At 46.6% G+C, this 18,244-nt stretch overlaps 2 protein-coding genes across 3 annotated transcripts; one reads left to right on the top strand and one right to left on the bottom strand.

Annotated features, from left to right (window-relative positions):
* The first annotated feature begins 7,373 nt into the window (after nucleotides 1-7,373).
* Nucleotides 7,374-10,208, top strand: marcksl1a (MARCKS-like 1a). Its single transcript, XM_079217594.1, has 2 exons — nucleotides 7,374-7,479; nucleotides 8,749-10,208. The coding sequence occupies exons 1-2, from the start codon at nucleotides 7,387-7,389 to the stop codon at nucleotides 9,301-9,303; spliced, it is 648 nt and encodes a 215-aa protein (XP_079073720.1). The 5' UTR covers nucleotides 7,374-7,386; the 3' UTR covers nucleotides 9,304-10,208.
* A 2,034-nt stretch (nucleotides 10,209-12,242) lies between these two features.
* On the bottom strand, nucleotides 12,243-17,616 carry LOC306735095 (gap junction beta-4 protein-like). Of its 2 annotated transcripts, none has more exons than XM_079216535.1 (4): nucleotides 17,488-17,616; nucleotides 14,772-14,964; nucleotides 13,764-14,065; nucleotides 12,243-13,644 (listed from the first exon to the last, which is right to left on the bottom strand). In XM_079216535.1, exons 2-4 carry the CDS (start codon nucleotides 14,940-14,942, stop codon nucleotides 13,302-13,304), a joined length of 816 nt encoding a protein of 271 aa, XP_079072661.1. In that variant the 5' UTR covers nucleotides 14,943-14,964; nucleotides 17,488-17,616; the 3' UTR covers nucleotides 12,243-13,301. The 2 variants fall into 2 exon arrangements, with proteins under 2 accessions (XP_079072661.1, XP_079072662.1); XM_079216536.1 differs by having other exon boundaries at nucleotides 14,772-14,961; nucleotides 17,488-17,610.
* Nucleotides 17,617-18,244: the final 628 nt, after the last annotated feature.

The raw sequence follows: 18,244 nt of genomic DNA on the forward strand, positions 1-18,244 counted from the left end.
ATCCCGTTTTGTTCTTCTCAGGCGCTGACAGGGAGTGAATGTTCCAGAGAATAATACGGGCAGTGACAGTAAATCTTGCGCCCACTTCCTGATGTGACACAAAGTGCAAATAGCTGCCCCCGCAGCCCCCACATCCTCACCTCACTCCGCCTCAATCCCTTTCCCCTGTTTCAACCAATCAATCCCTAATCAATCACTTTTGGGTCGTAGTGTAGCGAGTGCTAAGGGCTAACCGGTGGGCTAGCGGTAGCTTCATGCAGACTCAACTGGGCAGGTTGGTAAAGCTAGAAGTGGAGATGAGGTCAACACAGTTGAGAGACCATCATGTAAACATGCAGAGAAATAAAAATACATTTTCAGAATTCGTGTGCCAGATAATGTGCTTTTAAAATCAAAATGCTTTTGTTCTTTCTCTTCCTGTTGCATATTATTGATAACTGACTTATACATAAATGTATCCAATATCAAATAGTGGTTTTGGATCCCGACCGCTCACATAAACCTGCACTTGACCGCTTGCTGGCAGAGCAATATCATAGAAGCAGAAGGGCTTTCTAATCTCAACTGATCGAACAATGTAGATATGTAAATTTCACTCAGACACACATCAGATTAATGAAAAGGAAAAAGCTCCAGCTTCAGTTTAAAGGTGACTTTCAACATTTTGAATAAACACATGGCACTCAGGTCTCTGTTATGCCACTTTTGAGCTAAGAATATCTCTCAATAACCCAGACTCAACACCTCACCCCTTCTCCTGAATTATTTAATAACTCAGAGAGATGTTCATGCCTCCGCGACGACCTGGCGTTTTTTTTTTTTTTTACGTAATAGAGTTTTGATAAACTAGAGAAGGACGAGAGAGGGAATCGGGGGCAAGGGATTGAAAGGGGTTGGTTATAAATAGGTCACTCACAAACAAGCGCAACACGCTGCAATGATGCTCCATGACAACACAGCTGCACCGGCAGACGGGGGGGGGGGGGGGGGGACTGGAGCAAAATGACAACTGAAGGATGAAGCACGGCAAAGCTGAGCGAACTATCCCAAAACGGGTCGCGTTAAGTCGAGTGGGAAGGGCATCCCTCGGCTGGAGGACCTGCATCCTGTGGCAGACATCCACCTCTCTTATGTGCCATTGACTCTGCACTCAGACCCACGTGGGCGACGGCCAGGAAATTACAAATGATCACATAGTTGTAATTATTATAATAATAAGTCTCACCCGAATTGAAACAGGCACGGAACTGTGCGCGACTTTGTTCGAACCCGTTTCGAGTGCAACTCAGCGTAATCTAATGGGGGATGAGGAGTCTCTTTTTTTCAGGCTCTTTTTCCAGCACAGAAAGAGGTGCAGAGTCAATGAATCCATCCCACACATGGCTCATTCAAACACAATGGCCTAGTATCGCCTCTAGACTACTCTTTAGGAGAGGGGGTCTTGTCACTCTGTAAATAAGTCAAGGTTTGACTTCTCCGACAGCTGGGCCGTAGCTTAAAAGTGCAGCCTTAAGTCCTAGACAGACCCCAAATGAACAGACACACACGATGAGTACAAACACACAGTGACACACACCCTGACACATTCGCAGAAGAAAAAAGAAACCCAAACGTACCACAACAACAACATCATTCAGCAGCAGCTGAACAATCCTGCGTGGGCAAATAAGTGATGTTTCGGTAATAGATTCACTGCTTTCTAAACAGATGATTACACACATGAATGCTCTGCCATTTGCAAATTAGGATCTGTGTTTGTTTTCCAGTTAGTTTGACATGGTATTAGTGTATGACGGAGGGGAACAACAACAGGACCTCGTGACATTAAGCTCATTATGTCTAGACGGAGTAAAATGCCTATCGAACATCCTATTCTTCTCCGTTGCACTCCTGGATGAGATTATGGAGATACGAGCGGCGCGTCTGCCATCTTTTATTCCAAAAGGGCCCGGGATGTTGCTATCTGATGTCTGAGTCATGTACAGGCTGTCGGATAACCCTCAAAGCTCTCTCTTTCTCTCTCTCTCTCTCTTTCTCTCGGGCTCCCCTCCCCCAGCCCACGCCAGACCGCCCGCTGAGGCCCAGCAGGGCTGCCAGGTCATACTTAACACCGACCACAGCCTCTCCCCACAAACCTCTTCTCTCGGCTCCCATCCCCCCACCCGACCCTCAAATCTGCATTACAATGAGGATGGTAGAGGAGGAGGAGGGGCGGCAAAAACTGACGGGGGCTCAGAGAGAGTGATGATCTCACAGATTGGCCCAAATACAATTTAAAAAAAGCCCCAGCTAGCAGACAACCCACAACTGAGCTAATGAGTCTGTGTGTGTAGCTGTGATGGGGGGGGGTTTGGATGGATTTGCATGCGGCTGCACGCAAGTGTTTGTTGTCATATATATGTCTTTGTGTGTACCAAACAAACGCCACTTATGCTGCCAGCTATTCCTGAGCAGCAGGGGAGATGTCTGTGTGGACTGATATCACTCGGCCCCTTCTCTCATATGCAGGAACGCAAAGCTGTCATGAATTACAGCCCATTATGCTCCATCGGTCTGGAGCGTGTCGCGCAGAATTAAACTGAATTTCCCCGGAGATTGTTGATTTTTCTATATCTCACAGGGCATCTGTGATGTTTGACGGACTGGTATGTCATGGACTGTCTCCACTGTTTGACATTGACGCGTCCTTCAGAGGTGCTTGTGCCGTTCTTTGCCAATTTCTAAAGAGGCGCAGGGGTCACCGGGTTTCCCCGCTTTACATCCCTTACCAAGGCCAAAGTTCTTGTCAGGCAACCGGCGGAGTCTTCTGGAAGTCGCTCGGACCGACCTGGACAAGACATTGTGTGGTGTCCGATTACCCATGACAAAAACATGAATTGTTGTTTTTACACACTTTTTACGTCGCTGAAACCAAAGCTGTTTTCTCCCATCTTTATACTAAGCTATACGCGCACAATGAGACATATGCTCATAAGAGGAAGGTCATGTTGCCGTTCAGTGCGTTTGCTTTCCCTTTCTGCCTCTTGAAGCTCGACGTGTCTCCCATTGTGGGAAGAAGAGAGCAACGGCAAGAAGGCGTGGGAGGGATGAGGAGGGAGAGCGGAGGAGGAAGAGCAGGCTGTGATAATGATGAATGAGATGATGGCACACTGACCTAGTAACGCCGCAGTGCCGTTGGCAGTGGGGATGAGCTGCTTTACTACTGTATGCCCTTGTCTGACACACACACACACACACACACACTATGCCCAGCCCCATATACTCTCCCTCTGCTTCACTCATCAACGCTATTTCTTAACACCTCACCCTCTCCTTTCGCCTGTCTCGCCATCTGTTTCCATCCCTCGCTGGCTTCCTACCTGGGCCGCATGTCATGTCCACAGATGGAAACAAAGCACCGCTGGGTGAATTCGTCTGTAATGGCCCGAGCCCTGATGCACACATGGAGAGGCAACGCTGAGAGAAAATATTTATGATGAGGAAAGGGGAGGGGGAAAGGAGTCCGTTGGGGAGATGGCGAAGGTCAAAGGTTAAAAGGAAACCACGCTTCATTTCTCCGCAGGCCACGGAGGGTTGAGCATAACTTGTGGGAGTCAAAGTCATCTCAAAATAAACAGGCCGGGGATGATAAGGCAAAAACAAAAACAATGGCGGAGCCGCATCCTCTTCCGTCGGGTTCCCACCAAAACCGCATCAGCCGGAGACGTCGATGGAAAAGCGGCAGTTGCCATGGCAACCGGCTCTGTGGCATGTCTGCGGCGCACGCAGAGCTGTTGGGAGGGGAGGGGTGTGTCGCGTCATGTCTGCCACCTTAGGCACAGTGTGTGTGTGTGTGTGTGTGTGTGGGGGGGGGTAGAGGGAGATAAATCTACTCGCATCAACATGATTGCTGTTGGTTTTTAGAGGTTGTGTTTGCACGCTTCGAACGACTGGTTTGTCAATGAGGCGAGTCCAACATGCAAGCTTCCTCCTCCTCCTCCTCCTCTCCGTCCGAGAGCCACTGCCAGAGCCCGACAGACAGAATCATCTGCACCAGCCCCCGGCCAAGATGGCTGCCATGTGCAGCTTTGTGGTTGCCGGCTGCTGAGGGCCTTTCTGCAGTCAATAAGCCAGTTGATCGAATGAATTAGCATTACAAAGGGCTTTCTTTTAAGTCGACGCACCCCTATTCATGGCAGTGAAGAGGGCTGTGCACCTGATTCTCCTTGTAATTAGGTGCTTGGCAATGCAAATCTTCTGTTTATATTTACATGTTTGCTTGGACACCACATATGTGATATATTAAAATGTTTTGAAACTGTAACATGTGCTATCCCCAACAATATTTCTTATTGTAAACGCTATGTTGGGATTGCGCCTCATAGGATGGCATTGCATAATGTATTGAGGTATTTGGGAAAGATTTGTAACCATCAGTGTCTCACATAGTAAACACACAGGAAACAAACAACCTGCACTCTCGTTTTTATGCATGAATTGCTGACGATTTGAGGAACCCAGGGAAATTACACATTCATCACGCTGATGTGCTCAAGTGATGTGTTCAAGGTGACTGTCATGAAGATAACTTTTCTCCTCCCTCAAGCAAAAGGAACCCCAGAGACATGTTTCTGATTCTTCTCCCTCGCTCCATCTCTCTCTCTTCTTTTTTTTTCCTTCTCTCCTCTCTTTCTACTTGGGATGCTCATCAGTTGTCTCGCAGAGAGAGACAGAGAGAGAGAGACAATGAAGGCTTTTAGCGGGATTTGAGTGCTCATCCTGTGTCAGGGCATGAGAAGTGGGCAATCACACAAACGGGGGCATTGACTAGCTCTGGGGTGGGGGGAGTGTGTGAAGGGGAGACGAAGCATCACGTTAAACGTGACAGAAATAAGTAGGTAGGTCATGGAAATCAGGCCTTGTCATCACTAGGTGTGTGTGCTCATTCACTGAGTCTGCATCTGCATCAGCGTGTGCGTAAGACAAGGAGTTCGATAGGAGATTCACACCACTGTGTGCTAAATATGTAGCTGTAGCGGCGAGAAGCCGGTTAGCTTAGCTTAGCACCAAGACTGGAAACAGAGGGAAACAGCTAGCCGGTTCCGTCTGAAGGTAACACGTATGTAACTCTGAAGCTCGTTAATGAACATGTATTATCTGGTTTTCAAATCCGTACAAAAACAAGGCTAGCTGTTTCCAGTCTGCGCGCTAAGCTAAGCTAAGCTAATCTAATCGGCTGCTGGTTCTAGCTTCACATTTAGCATACAGAGAAATCATGGTTAGAATGCTACTTGTTGTATTACCCAAGACACTAAACTAATAGTTTAAGTTTGAATGATTGGAGGTATGGTTGCTGAATGATACACATCATTTTCTAACGTTTACAGACTGTTTCAGTTTGATTTACTTTCAAGAAAGATTTTTAAATATATTTTAGTTGTAAAAATGGTGAAAACGTGATTTAAAACGTATCCACGACTATAAAGATATCACTTAAGACTGTAATGAACGACTGACAAAATGAGGTTAACCACGTGTCTGCTGTGAAAGCAACTCTTTCTTGTGCTGAACAACCCTTTGAAATCTGACAACCCCGATGCATAGACCTCAGACGGCCCACATCAGAGAGCAGCGAGGAATTCCAAAGCCATGATGGAGAGCTATGCAATGGATGGTGAGCAGAGGGAGTGTTGGGGTTAAAACACATCTTCCAAACATGTCGTTCTCCCTTCTTATCTTGATTGGGTCGAAATGTATGGAGGAGTGGCGGCGGTTGGTTTTGGTGGGAGTGCAGATTGTTTTCTACAAAACTCCTGAGGGTGTACTCCACTGTGGGAAGCTCAGCCCACTGAATGGATGGAGATCATTCTTCGGAGGGGTGCGTGCGCATGCATGCATGCCCCGCATACCACGGCTGTGATGTGCGAGTGTGTGAGGAGGAGGTCGTCCAGTGTGCCATCGGTGGAAACAATTACAGAAAGCGTAGAGAGAGACACACACACACACACACACACACACACACACACACACACACAAATGGAGCTATAAAGGGATGCCTCTAAAGAATACGGGACTTTCATAAGAGGAAATCATAAATTCCTCTTAATGAAGTCCCATAAAGATGACAAGCAGACAGAGAGACATTTTGTTGAGACCGGATAAATGAGGGCCTCGTCGATGGGAAAGAAGGGATAATTTGGTTAAAGTTGCCATAATTAAGAGTAACGGCTTGAAAACGAGGCAGCTGGCATACGTGAAGGCATGCGTGGCCCCCCCTCATGTCTCATCACATGGCGGCCTATGGGAAGCGGTCGACTAGCTTTTATTTCTCAGCTTAAAAACACTGAATGACCCCTGACCTCACTGGGTCGCAAGAGAAAACCCGTCAGCTTTGGGCTCCCAAGAAGAAGGAAACAAGGACAAAAATGCAGTGTCATTGCTGCGATCGTGGGATTCACTCGTCTGGCCAAGAGACCTCATTACCGGCTGACAGGCTGATTCACTGTCTCCCCGTCTCTTGGCGGTGACAAAGCAGCCCCAGTGCCGTCGCAGGGGCTCCGCCGAGTGCGAGGCCGGGCTGGGCGTTACGCAACGCGTTATGTACTCTTGGAGAGCCGGGCCTGTCGCTCCAAAACAGATCTGGGGGTGCGGGGAGGAGGCATCAATGGAGTTTTTTTTGAAACTGTGAAGAAGTTGCCGAAGTTGGTCTTTTCAGCCTTTCTAGCTATTAAAAAGGTATGTTTGCAACTCCTCCAGAAACAAAAAAAATCCCTCTTGAGGTCTTGACCCTCAGGTGTGGGGACCACTGATCTGATGACGGAATACTTGTGCATGTATGTTGCTCTCGCTGCCGCATACCTAGCACCGATCAAACTGATAAAATGGTCAGTGACCTGCATGATGTCAGTTTCTGTTGATGAACAAAGTTTAGAAAGTTTCAAAATGCCCCCCCAAAAAACTTCCAGACGTGTGAAAGAGCGGAGCGCGTCCTGCTGATCGGGCCAGTCGGCTGTTGCAGTGACAGGAGGAGGAGGGGAGGGGTGAACGAGTCCCGTCCCCCGGCTGCAGATTGGATAAAACCCCGGCCCGCCACGCCCATGGGAGGAGACTCCGGTCGATTTTTTGAGGCGCGGTAGAAATACTCACAGCCTCATCACCGACGTCCTTTAATTTGAGCTCAGCCGCCGTGGGGTCCGCACTCACCGAAGGGGGATCTTCTCATTTCCAGACCTAGCTAGGGGAGAAGGAGATCCGGTCGGATTTTTTCCCACCTCTTTGGCAAGACTTTACCCATCCCGGCGCTGGATTTTTAAATCTCCACACGCAAAAAAAAACAACCAAAAAAAACTCAAGAGGTTTTTCTTTTTCGCTTTTCCTTTTTTTTTTGTTCACCACACAAAGTCGAGAATGGGAGCCCCGTTGTCCAAGGGTGGAGTAGCTGTTGAGGGGAAAGCCGCCGCCGCCGCTGCAGACCCTGCCGTCGCCAAAGCCAACGGCCAGGTGAGTGAAGTAGGCCTGACATGCTGAGGACCAGCGGGGAGCCACATGGCACCCAACGCCCACCGGCAGCATGGGCAGCACGGCGCGGCTGCGATGGGGAGACCGAGCTGTTGCGCGTTCACACACCCGCTCCTGCGTTAACACACATGGCCGCAGAGCGAATGAATAACGGGGATGGAGAAGGGGTTGTCTAAAAAAAAAAAAAAAAAAAAATCCTCCAGCGCGAGAGAGCGGCCGTCCGTCGAGTAGCCACGCTCGTCCCCGCGCGTCGGGGCGCGCACCAGACAGTCTTTTGTTAAAATCCGCCGGTCCCAGGGGGGCAATTTAGCCGCAAATTCGACGTTAAAGAACCACATATTCGGGTGGACGCGTGCGTTTGGACCGTGTTCTCTCTCATGAGTTTGCTGCTGCTCGAGTCGGTCGTCGCGATCGACGTCGAACAAAAGACGCGAGGCGAGCAGCGCAAAGGATGCACAAATGCGCGCCGCTGCTGGAGGCGCATTTTGCAGAGTTGCAAACAAAGCAGCGCCGGAGACGGGCGGCCGGTTCAACAACCCCCCCACCCCCCCTACTCGTCTCTTCTCTGTCCCCCAACTATTACACATATGTGTGTATCAAAAACCCAGAGCGGAAGGTGTGCGTTGACAACCGATAGGCGATGGCTAATTGCTGATAACGTGCCGATAACGAGCGGCTCGCTTGAATCTGACCCCGGATCCGAAGACGCGTTATTTGATATGATATGAAGCGCGTGCATACGTGTTGCTTTGAGTCGTTGGACCGAAACGTGGTCCCTCATATCGAGCAGCAGTCGATTCATTGAGTGGGACTCTTAAGGCGGGCGGAGTCTGTGCCGTGCCCGGTGGGTGCCAGCCGGATTCTGGATCCAGGCAAAGAGCCGCAGCTCTGGGGAAGAGAGCAGAAAGCAGGTTTCACGGGAATTCCTTTGTTCCCTCAAACTCGCTGGCCGTATTGACGCGTGAGCGCAGCACGACTGCCCCCTTGTGTCTGCTTGGTGGTCATGCAAACAGCTGTTAACCCCGCCCCCTCCCTCCCCAAACCACTGTCAGGGCAAGCAGCTTTCCTCAAGTATAGCGTGGATTAACCATTGGGCTAAATAGGCTAATGCTAATCTGTCATATGTCAGAATGTCAGATCCCTTTTTAGATGTATTTGAAATGCTGTGCACATTTTCACCTACACAGTCCCATCTGTTTATTTGGGTGTTTTGGGCCCAGGTTGATTACTAAAGGCTCCTCTTCTCTGCAGGAGAACGGTCACGTCAAGACCAACGGCGACGTGTCGGCCAAGCCCGATGGGGAGGTGGCCGCCGCGGACGGAAATGGGACAGCCGAGCCGGCCAAGGAGGGCGAGAACGGCACCGGGGACGCCATCGAGCCGGCCCCCGCCGCCGAGGGGGAGGCCGCTAAGCCCGAGGGCGAGGGCGCCAAGGAGGGCAAGAAGAAGAAGAAGTTCTCCCTCAAGAACTCCTTCAAGTTCAAGGGCATCTCGCTGAAGAAGAGCAAGAAGGGCGCCGAGGAGGCCAAGGAGGAGGCCGCCTCCCCCGCGGCCGAGGACAAGCCCGAGGAGAACGGCCACGCGGCCAAGGAAGCCAAAGAGGAGACGCCGGCCGCCGAGGCCAAAGAGGACGAGGCAGCCGCCGCGCCGGCCGCCGATGCCGCGCCCGAGGGAGAGACCAAGGCGGCGGTGGCCGAGGAGGCCAAACCCACAGAGGCCGCCCCGGTCGAGGAGGCCGCCGCCGCCGCAGCCCCCGCCGAGGACACGACACCTGCGGCCCCCGAGGGCGAGGCCAAAGCAGAGTGACTGCACCCTCCTTCCCTCTCACCCTCCCCCGCACCCCCAGCCGCGGCACCTGAACTGATTTTCCAAGATTAAAGTATATAAATATATATATGAGAGAGACGCGTGCCATGTTCTTAAAAGTTATAAACACAACTAGAGAAGAAGACAAAGGATATATCACGTCTGCTGATTCAACCACCAGTTCACTGCCTTTTTTCATTAGTTCTTCGACAGACGGAATCTCACCGGGCCCTCTCGTGATCCAAGTGTCTGCGTGTGTCGCCCCCTGGTGGTGCACACGGGGACTGCCGTGTGGCGAAGGTAAATGGATTGGATGTGGAGCGAATCAGGAATACTGACTTATTTTCCCAATTCATGGAGAAGCATCCTTTTTAACAGCGTGGCAGCCCTATAACATTTTTTTTATTTTCTTTCTCATCTTTTTTTGGGATCTAAAAGTTTGTCGCCGTTGCCGAGCGGGGCAGAGCGTCTCCTCCACTCGAAATGACTGTTATATGGACACATGAAAACCTTTTCAAAAGATCTTATTCGTTTTTAGAACTCTACATTCCTATGTTTTACCCCCAAATTTCAAGTATTTTGTCATGTATAGAAAAGTGAAAAATCGAGGAGGGGAGGTGGAAGAAGACCAATGTCTTTGTTCGTGCATTTCGATTCTAATTTCTTTCTGGCTGAAAAAAAAAAACACATTCAAGCTTCTAGACTATTGCAGTGTTCACATTTCAGAGTTTATGATGCAGGGGTTTGGGGTTGTGTACAAAAATGTGAGCTTTTTATCTGCAAACCGTCTCTGTAAATATGTTTTGGCCAATATTTTTGGTTCTCTTTTTATTTTGCTATCGTTTGAAGATGTTAATGGTTTTATTGTAACTTTTAATAAGGGTAAATAAATGTTCGATCCCCTCTGTCTGTGTTTCGCCTTTTGATTCGCGCCTCAAGGACACCTTGGCTGACATTCACAATGTTGCACAAACATTCAGTGAGACCATGGAAGAACGAGCACAACATGGAAGAATAAATAAAAACAATAGTGAACATGATCACTGGTAGTTTCAGGCCCTGAATTGCACTTGATTCATGCGGGCTCTGCATATAATAAGCTAATATTGTGTGGCAAATATAACAATATTTGCATATTCTTTTTAGATAATTAATAATACATGATACGCATTAGGTGCACATCTCGTTGCATAATTTCACTATGCATTACTTATGACAAACATGTGTAGCCAAATAGCGGATTTTGCTTCATTTCATTCCTTTTTTACATAATTATCAATTCATTATGGCGGCATGTTTGACATCGGACGCTAAGGTGACCTTAAATAAGCTCTTCTTGATCACATCCTTAAAATAGCATTGTGTATAGTTGGTCTCTGGCTCCCTGTGGCGGACATAAATATGCATTGTTCATGAGTCAGCACACTGTTGCTCTTCGGTGACAGCAGACACATAAACGTCTGATTCACACGTGGTTCCTGCTTTGCTATTAGACAAAGTCAGCTAGTTGTGTGTGGTTTTTTAAAATCTTTTATGCTGCGCTTTTATGAGATGTGGAAGTAGATTTGACCGCGCGCGTTTCCGTACAACACATTAAAGCAGAAGCCTCGACCGACATTAATACATTGGGTAAAACACAAATATCTCCGACGTTCACAGATATTATAATAACGACTTCTGTGTCGAGATATTCTCAGTTGTAAGGTAGTCAAAGTAGACGAGGTGGCCGAGTGGTTAAGGCGATGGACTGCTAATCCATTGTGCTCTGCACGCGTGGGTTCGAATCCCATCCTCGTCGGATATTTTCACTGCGATAACAATTTATGTCGGAATACAGCGGGTGAGGCGGACAGAGGGAACACTCAATCAACACACTAAACGTGAACTGTTGCGCTTTGGAAAGACATAATAAGACCGTATGAAAGAGAAGCTTTGGGGGAAATCCATGTGTTTTCAAGAAGCAAAAAGAAGTTTTTCGTGCGGTCGGAGTAGCTACGCCGCGCACACGCGCACCTGCGTTTGGAGCTCTTGACGCACGCCACCGGCACGCGCCTTTACACACGATACGATAGGACTGCACGTGCTCCTTACCTTGATGGATGATCAATATGTGTTCACTGCGGCTGCTTTTACCCCTTGTCCCTTGTATAATAACTTATCTGGAGACAAAATCCCTAAAATGTCGATGATAGATAGATCGATAGATCGATAGATCGATAGATAGATAGATAGATAGATAGATAGATAGATAGATAGATAGATAGATAGATAGATAGATAGATAGATATTGTCCACTTGGGAACTGCTGCCATCTAGTGGAAACTGAACATAACTAAACTGTTTTAGTCCAACTTATGTTTGATGACGTTCTGGGATAAAAACAAAATGTTGCCTTTTATTAACCAACAAAATAAGTGCATTTATGTGCACAATGGCCTGTTTTATAAGTGCAAATAATACAACGTATGCCTGCTGAACTACACTTAGCTGCAACAATACAATAAACAATAACAATAAATACAAATATAATTATTATAAAAACTAGTTGAGATAATGTACAGCAGCAACAGCAGTGATTGCACGCGTTTTTTATCACGGACAGATTTCCGTGTCTCGTGCAGAGGAACCTCCGGATGATTACCCAGCATGCAATTCACCAAGCATGCCGGTGATCCCAGTTGTGCAGGCCTGCGAAGGTCCGGCTTATCTTAAACAAGCCTTGTATAAATAATTACTTTATTTTACAGTAAACATAGTTTGCTGATTCTGACAGCTGAAGACTCCATGTTTTCTAAACTGTATAAATATTCTGAAACACATCCATCCTGACGTTTTGTAACTCCGGGAGAAGTCGTGGTACCGCTCCTTCGGGCTCAACATGTGTGTGGGTGGGACAAACAGAACAGACCTTTCTGCACAGAGGGACAGTCTAAAGGCACTGCGCTTGATCAACATGTTTTTATTTTACAAGCAATTAAATATAGCACGATATGAATCAATAAAAACAAGTCTTAAAATAAACTATTGGACCACATTACGACATTCCAGTCGGCTCTTTAGTCCGAACAGAAGCAGTTGTGTGTCTGGGATACACATGGTGACCTTGTCCTGTAACGTCACTCTGCCAGCTCGGCTATTGTTCAGAAAGAAAGAAAAAATCGTGATTTGACCGTCTTTTCTTTGTGTAAAGAGTTAAACCTTGACTACTCCCTTTTTTTTTACCTTGGTCACACTACACGACTTTAGTCCCTGATTTTCCTGTTGCTGGCAACATCTTAGATTGCGCTGCAGTTAAGAATGGCAGGATATTCACACATCACATGAAAAAAAAAATCCATCTTGTCATGGGCTTCAGGTAATTATGTTTTGGTGTCTAGAGCGCAGACCAATCAGATCCGGTTCGACACAAGCCCCTCCGCCAATCAGAAGCAAAGTCTGCATTTGCGCCATGTGTGAACCGTTGAATGCAGAGACCTCATTAGGGACGCTCTTGCAGTGTGTGTGTGTGTGTGTGTGTGTGTGTGTGTGTGTGTTGTGTGTGTGTGTGTGACCCCTACCACAATGCCGGTCAGACATGTGGTGTGAAAACCACTACGACTTAAGGAAATGGTTGTGCTAAGCCAAGGCCAATGTGATTGTGTTGAAGAAAATACAAACAAGTCAGAGCATTTTATTATTTTAAATAATTCTCCCACCCTTATACCAGAATGATAACGCTTGAAGCCCTTTCTTGAGCACTGCCACAGCGCTGTCGAGATGAGACATATTGTAAGACGTATCGAGATAGAATTGTGATATCCAAACGTAGTGATACCGGTAGTCCTCTCCTCCTGAAAGTGTTCAACACGCAACCGGCCGGTGTCGGAGATCCTTCCAACGAGAGAGCCATGAGTGTTTCACGGCCTTTCGGCTCAATGGCTCTATCAGGGTTCCTGTAATGTGTCCACCAGCTAGACACAACCCCCATAGTTCGGCGACACCCCCACCCCTCCTAAGTCCTACAGGGTCGTACTTATCCCGCCATCTCTGACCTTGTCCACCTTGTTTAAACTCAGCTGGCTCTCTGTCAGCGTGGGATCGGTCCTGCGATACTGGGACCTGGGCAGGGCCATGTTGGTGAGCTCGTGCTCCTCGGCAAAGCGGATCCTCTCGTTGTTGTTGCGGACCCGCATCAGTTTGGCGATGCGCTTTCCAACGAGGTAAACCATCTCGCAGAAGCACATCAAGATGCACATCGCGCTGGAAACAACCATGAAAATCATGAAGATCTTTTTCTCGGTGGGGCGACTGATGTAGCAGTCCACGGTGTTGGGACACGGCTCCAGTGAGCACTTGGATAACCTAAGAGGAAAAGGTAGAGGTTCAACGGACAATCGGTTTTGGCTGATCCCTCCGATATCCGGACATGCAACAGGTGATTACCATGCTTTCATCTGAAGAGTAAAAGGTGCGAGCGTTACCTGGGCAAGTCATATCCGTCGTATATCCGATACAGAAGGTACAGAAACGACATGTCGAATCCAGCCTTGAAGACCAAACTCAGCAGGTAGGTCCACCACAGGCCCCCTCTCTTCTTGCCCGGGTTGGCGTACAGGTGAGAGCCGTGGTGCAGCGCCTCGTATTTCTTGTCCTTTCCTTCGCGGAGTTTAACATGAGCCATCACCATCAGGGACGGGCACGTGACAAAAATCAGCTGCAGCGCCCACAGGCGGATGTGGGAGATGGGAAAGATGTGGTCGTAGCAGATGTTGGTACAGCCAGGCTGGAAACAGAGTAAAGGATGTGGGCTATTTTTTGTAAACACGAGGTGCAATTGCTTTTTCTGTCATTAGTAAAATGTGTCTGGTGGTTGAAACAAGTGTAGGTAGTTGCCTTTGTGTCAGAGATAAAAATAAATAAAAACAACAACAAGGTGGCACTACTTTTGGGATACAATTAAAAGGTTTTGCAGTAATGAATGGTGCTGATTGGCTACAAGCTACCTTGTGTCGTATATGCTAAAACATGAGCAAGTGAACCTCATAAATTGACGAGGGAGGCTCTTTTAGTCACGGGTGTATGCTTACAAATGTGACAAAGTCCCAAGAAGTCTGCACATTTCTTTGGTAAGGCTGGCCCCACTTAAAGGGCAATTTTCACAAAGTTAGGAGACTCACTAGAGACCAATTAGAAACAAGAAAGGTCCAAATTGATGCAACATTGCCAGATTTGCCCTTACTTTTAGTCTCTAGAGTTTTACAAAATACTGGCAACTACATTTCCCATAATGCAACCCAATCAAAGTTATCTCAAGTTTTCAACCCAATCCCAGATAACCCCGATGACATCATTCAGGGTGACGGTATATAGACATTGTCGTTTCCACTGGTTCTCACATGGTTGGACTCGTAAACAGTCAGGAAAGTCCTTTTAAAACGTTCCTGGTTTTACGTAAGAATATAGTGTCCGTATAGAAGAAAACCTCTTACCTGTCGAGTATTGCACACAAAGTCTTTGCTCTCGTCCCCCCAAACCCTCTGCGCCGCCACCACAAACACCATGACCCGGAACACCAACACCATGGACAGCCAGATCCTCCCGAACGCAGTGGAGTATTTATTGACTCCACTCAACAAACCCTCCAGTCCCGACCAGTTCATCACTGCTGCTGCACTGGGCCTGCTGGGCGAGACACACAAATGTACACTCTTTCACAGAGAGGAGGAAAGAAAAAAGAAGGGAGCGTGTTTCCGCACCCAATACAGATCATAGCTGAACTGCAGGTGTGATTGATTTAGATATGGACAAATGGAGGTTTTGTTCTCTACAGTTACATCAAATGTAGGCTTCTGGTTGCGGATTAAAACACAGCTGCACCCAGTACTGGTGTGTTTACCTCAGAGCTAGCACAGGCTTGTCTGAAATAGTTCAACTGCACAGGAGAGGGAGGCAATTTAGGAACAGAGTTTTGTCTCATGTTTCTTTGTTCTTTTATTCAGGATTAAATGACGTTATCAGGGCCCTCACTAATGAAGGTCCATGCTTCCTTTGCCACAACAAGATGTGTGCTGAACACAGGACAGAGAAGATCAAGTTAGCCGCTGGTTAGCATACCTAGCACAAAGACTGTTTTTTGATCAGGAAGCATGATAACAACATTTTGCGGTTAATGTGCCGGGGCCACTTCCTGAAGTGTCCACCGGTTGCCCGGTAACTGCTCTCCAGAAGAGAAGTAGTCAGGCACAAACATCCTCACACAACAGGGACGTTTCATATTTTCACTATCGGTCAAGCTGGTTGACTTCCCCCTTTTTTTGTATGTAATCCTCATGCTAAGATAAGCTAACCGGCTAATTGCCACACATTTCCCACAGGAGTGTGGTATCAATCTGCTCATCTGAAGTGAGGCAAGAAATGTGTTTGTTTAAGCTGAAGGGGTGACTGCATGCGCAGCATTTGCTATTTCTTCAAACCATAGATTTTATGCTCAGAGTTTAGAGCCACATTTCAAACAAACAACTAACAGAAGAAAGAACAAATAGTTTCCACTGCTAACCAAACCAGTTTGAGGAGCTGGGAGTGAGCACTTTGGAATGTGGAACTTGAATAAAGTTGTATTATGGGGGTTTCAACCCAAACAGTCTTCATTTATCGTCATGCTCCATCCTGGACGCGGTTTATTCTGTACACACAGCTGCTGTGAGTGTGTGTGTGTGTGTGTGTGTGTGTGTGTGTGTGTTCACAGTAACCATCGCTGCTGTTTTCGTTGCTGAATGAACTCAGCAGGAACAATGGCATGTGATGTGTGCGAAGTTAATGAGGTTCATGAATGAAACAGTCTCGTGTTATCAGACGAGTATAAATATAATAAGCATAAACCTCCTGGCGCATGTGTGTGTGTGTGTGTGTGTGTGTGTGTTTAATAAATGTGTCTTTATCCTTGCAAACGAGATAGTGTGGGTTACACAGTCAGTGCTCAGTCTATTGAATCATGTTTTTTAGAGTAACTTTGGGGCTGGCATTGTACAGATTCTTCTTTTGTACGATATACTTCATCTGTCCTTGTATTGGAAAACGCAATTACATTAATTCCCTGAAAGTGTGTTCCTCATTGAGTATTTTGCCACTTATAGTTCTTCTTCGCGAGTCAAATAAACGTGAACCACTAAAGCTTTAATCCAGATGAATTAATAGATTCTAATTATTTTTTTAATACATGCTTTTCTGGAAGTATCACTGCTTTTTTGTACATTCTCCATTAGTTTTTGCTTGAAGTGCCACCACATCACTGGTTCACGAGGAGAACTAAAATCCATATGGGATTTGAGACACCATCCTTTTTGGCGTGTATGGTTTCTGGAGCAGTGAGGGATCGCGCGCTGTTTAGAAACGAGTAAGATATTTAGATTTCACCACAAAGGAGTGGCTTACCGCTGAGCACTTTTCATTGTTAACACTTTAAACTCTGGATTAACTCCATTAGTTTAGTCATCTTCACAGCAATGACACTTGTCCAGTGACACTGCTGTCAGGATGAGACTGTGATGGGACCATTTTAGATTCTACATTAATGTGTCTTTTGTTTTTGACCCCCAACAAGCAGTGACTGTTTACAATTCATATATTTAAGTGTTGTTGCAAAATATATGGTTAGTTACATGTATTGTTGGTGCGAGGGATATCGTGGCAAATTAAACCGTATATAGAAGTAAACAAAGTAAACAATTTTAATTTCATGAAGGCATTAAATCTACCATTAAAATACCAATTGCATGGTAGGCTATTTATAAAGTTGATTGCTTGATATACACCAGCTTGTGTGTGTAAATGTTAAACTTTTAAGAGGACTACATTCTCCTTATAGAAATAAGAAAACCATAAGAATCTCCATAAGAAAACCACATTTTCCTTAAACTGATTGCGCAACATCTTGCCATACATACTATGTGTCTTAGTCATAGCAAAAGGAAACGTTACTCTCATTGGGCCTTTTTTTTGTCGTTTTAGGTGGAAATAACCTGGAGGTTTTCCACACATGTTGGCACAAATAATAACAGTATCGTTCTGTTTCAGGGTGAAAAGGGAAAAAGACATCACTGTAACTCAGCCTGTGTTCAGTCTAAACACTGCTGGCTATTTTGTTTACCGCTCAGTCCTCACTTAAAGCATACAAAATGTATGAAAACCAAACCAAAAGATCCTTACCTAGTGCTGAAACCAGACTCAAATACCCAAATCCAGTATGTCGACACCAGCAGGAGGAGATTGATAAACACAGGAGATTACAGTTAAATACAGTTCCGTGAAAACTGGTTTAAACTATTCTGCTGCTTTTTCTCCCTGTCTCTGCCTCTGCTCCCTCGCCCTTCCCTCCAAAAATCCTGCCAAACCAGATTCAAGGGCTGCTACGTCACCAAACACACACACACACACACACACACACACACACACACACACACACACACACACTTCACATGCCCTGTCTTGTCAGTTTGCACGGTACAGGAAGGCTCCACTCCCTGTGAGCTATGCAACCCAACACCTCACTGGGAAAGAAACAAGACACATATGCTCTATTGACCGGGGGGACAAAACATCCATCCGTCCCATACAGAATGCCTGTGTGTCTGTATGTGTGTGTAAGTGTGTCTGTAAGTGTGTGTGTGAGTGTGTAGGAAAAATAGAGTAAGAAAGAAGGAGGCAGGCAGATGCCACACCCTTTAGGGAGTAATGCAGATGTGTTTTTACAGTGAGCAATGTGTGTGTTCACATGGCAACAGACTCACAGAACTAGATCAGGTTTTTAGTTTTTTTTTAAGTAGTGTGTCAAACTCTGGCACAGTTTCCAGGAACTTGTTGCAGTAGAGAAATAGAGTAACTGCATCAAATAAAATAGAATAAATGCTGTAATATCTGTATATATATATATATATATATATATATATATATAAAGTTAAGTTGA

Source organism: Taurulus bubalis (assembly GCF_910589615.1).
Source record: "Taurulus bubalis genome assembly, chromosome: 4".
Classification (NCBI taxonomy): Eukaryota; Metazoa; Chordata; class Actinopteri; order Perciformes; family Cottidae; genus Taurulus; species Taurulus bubalis.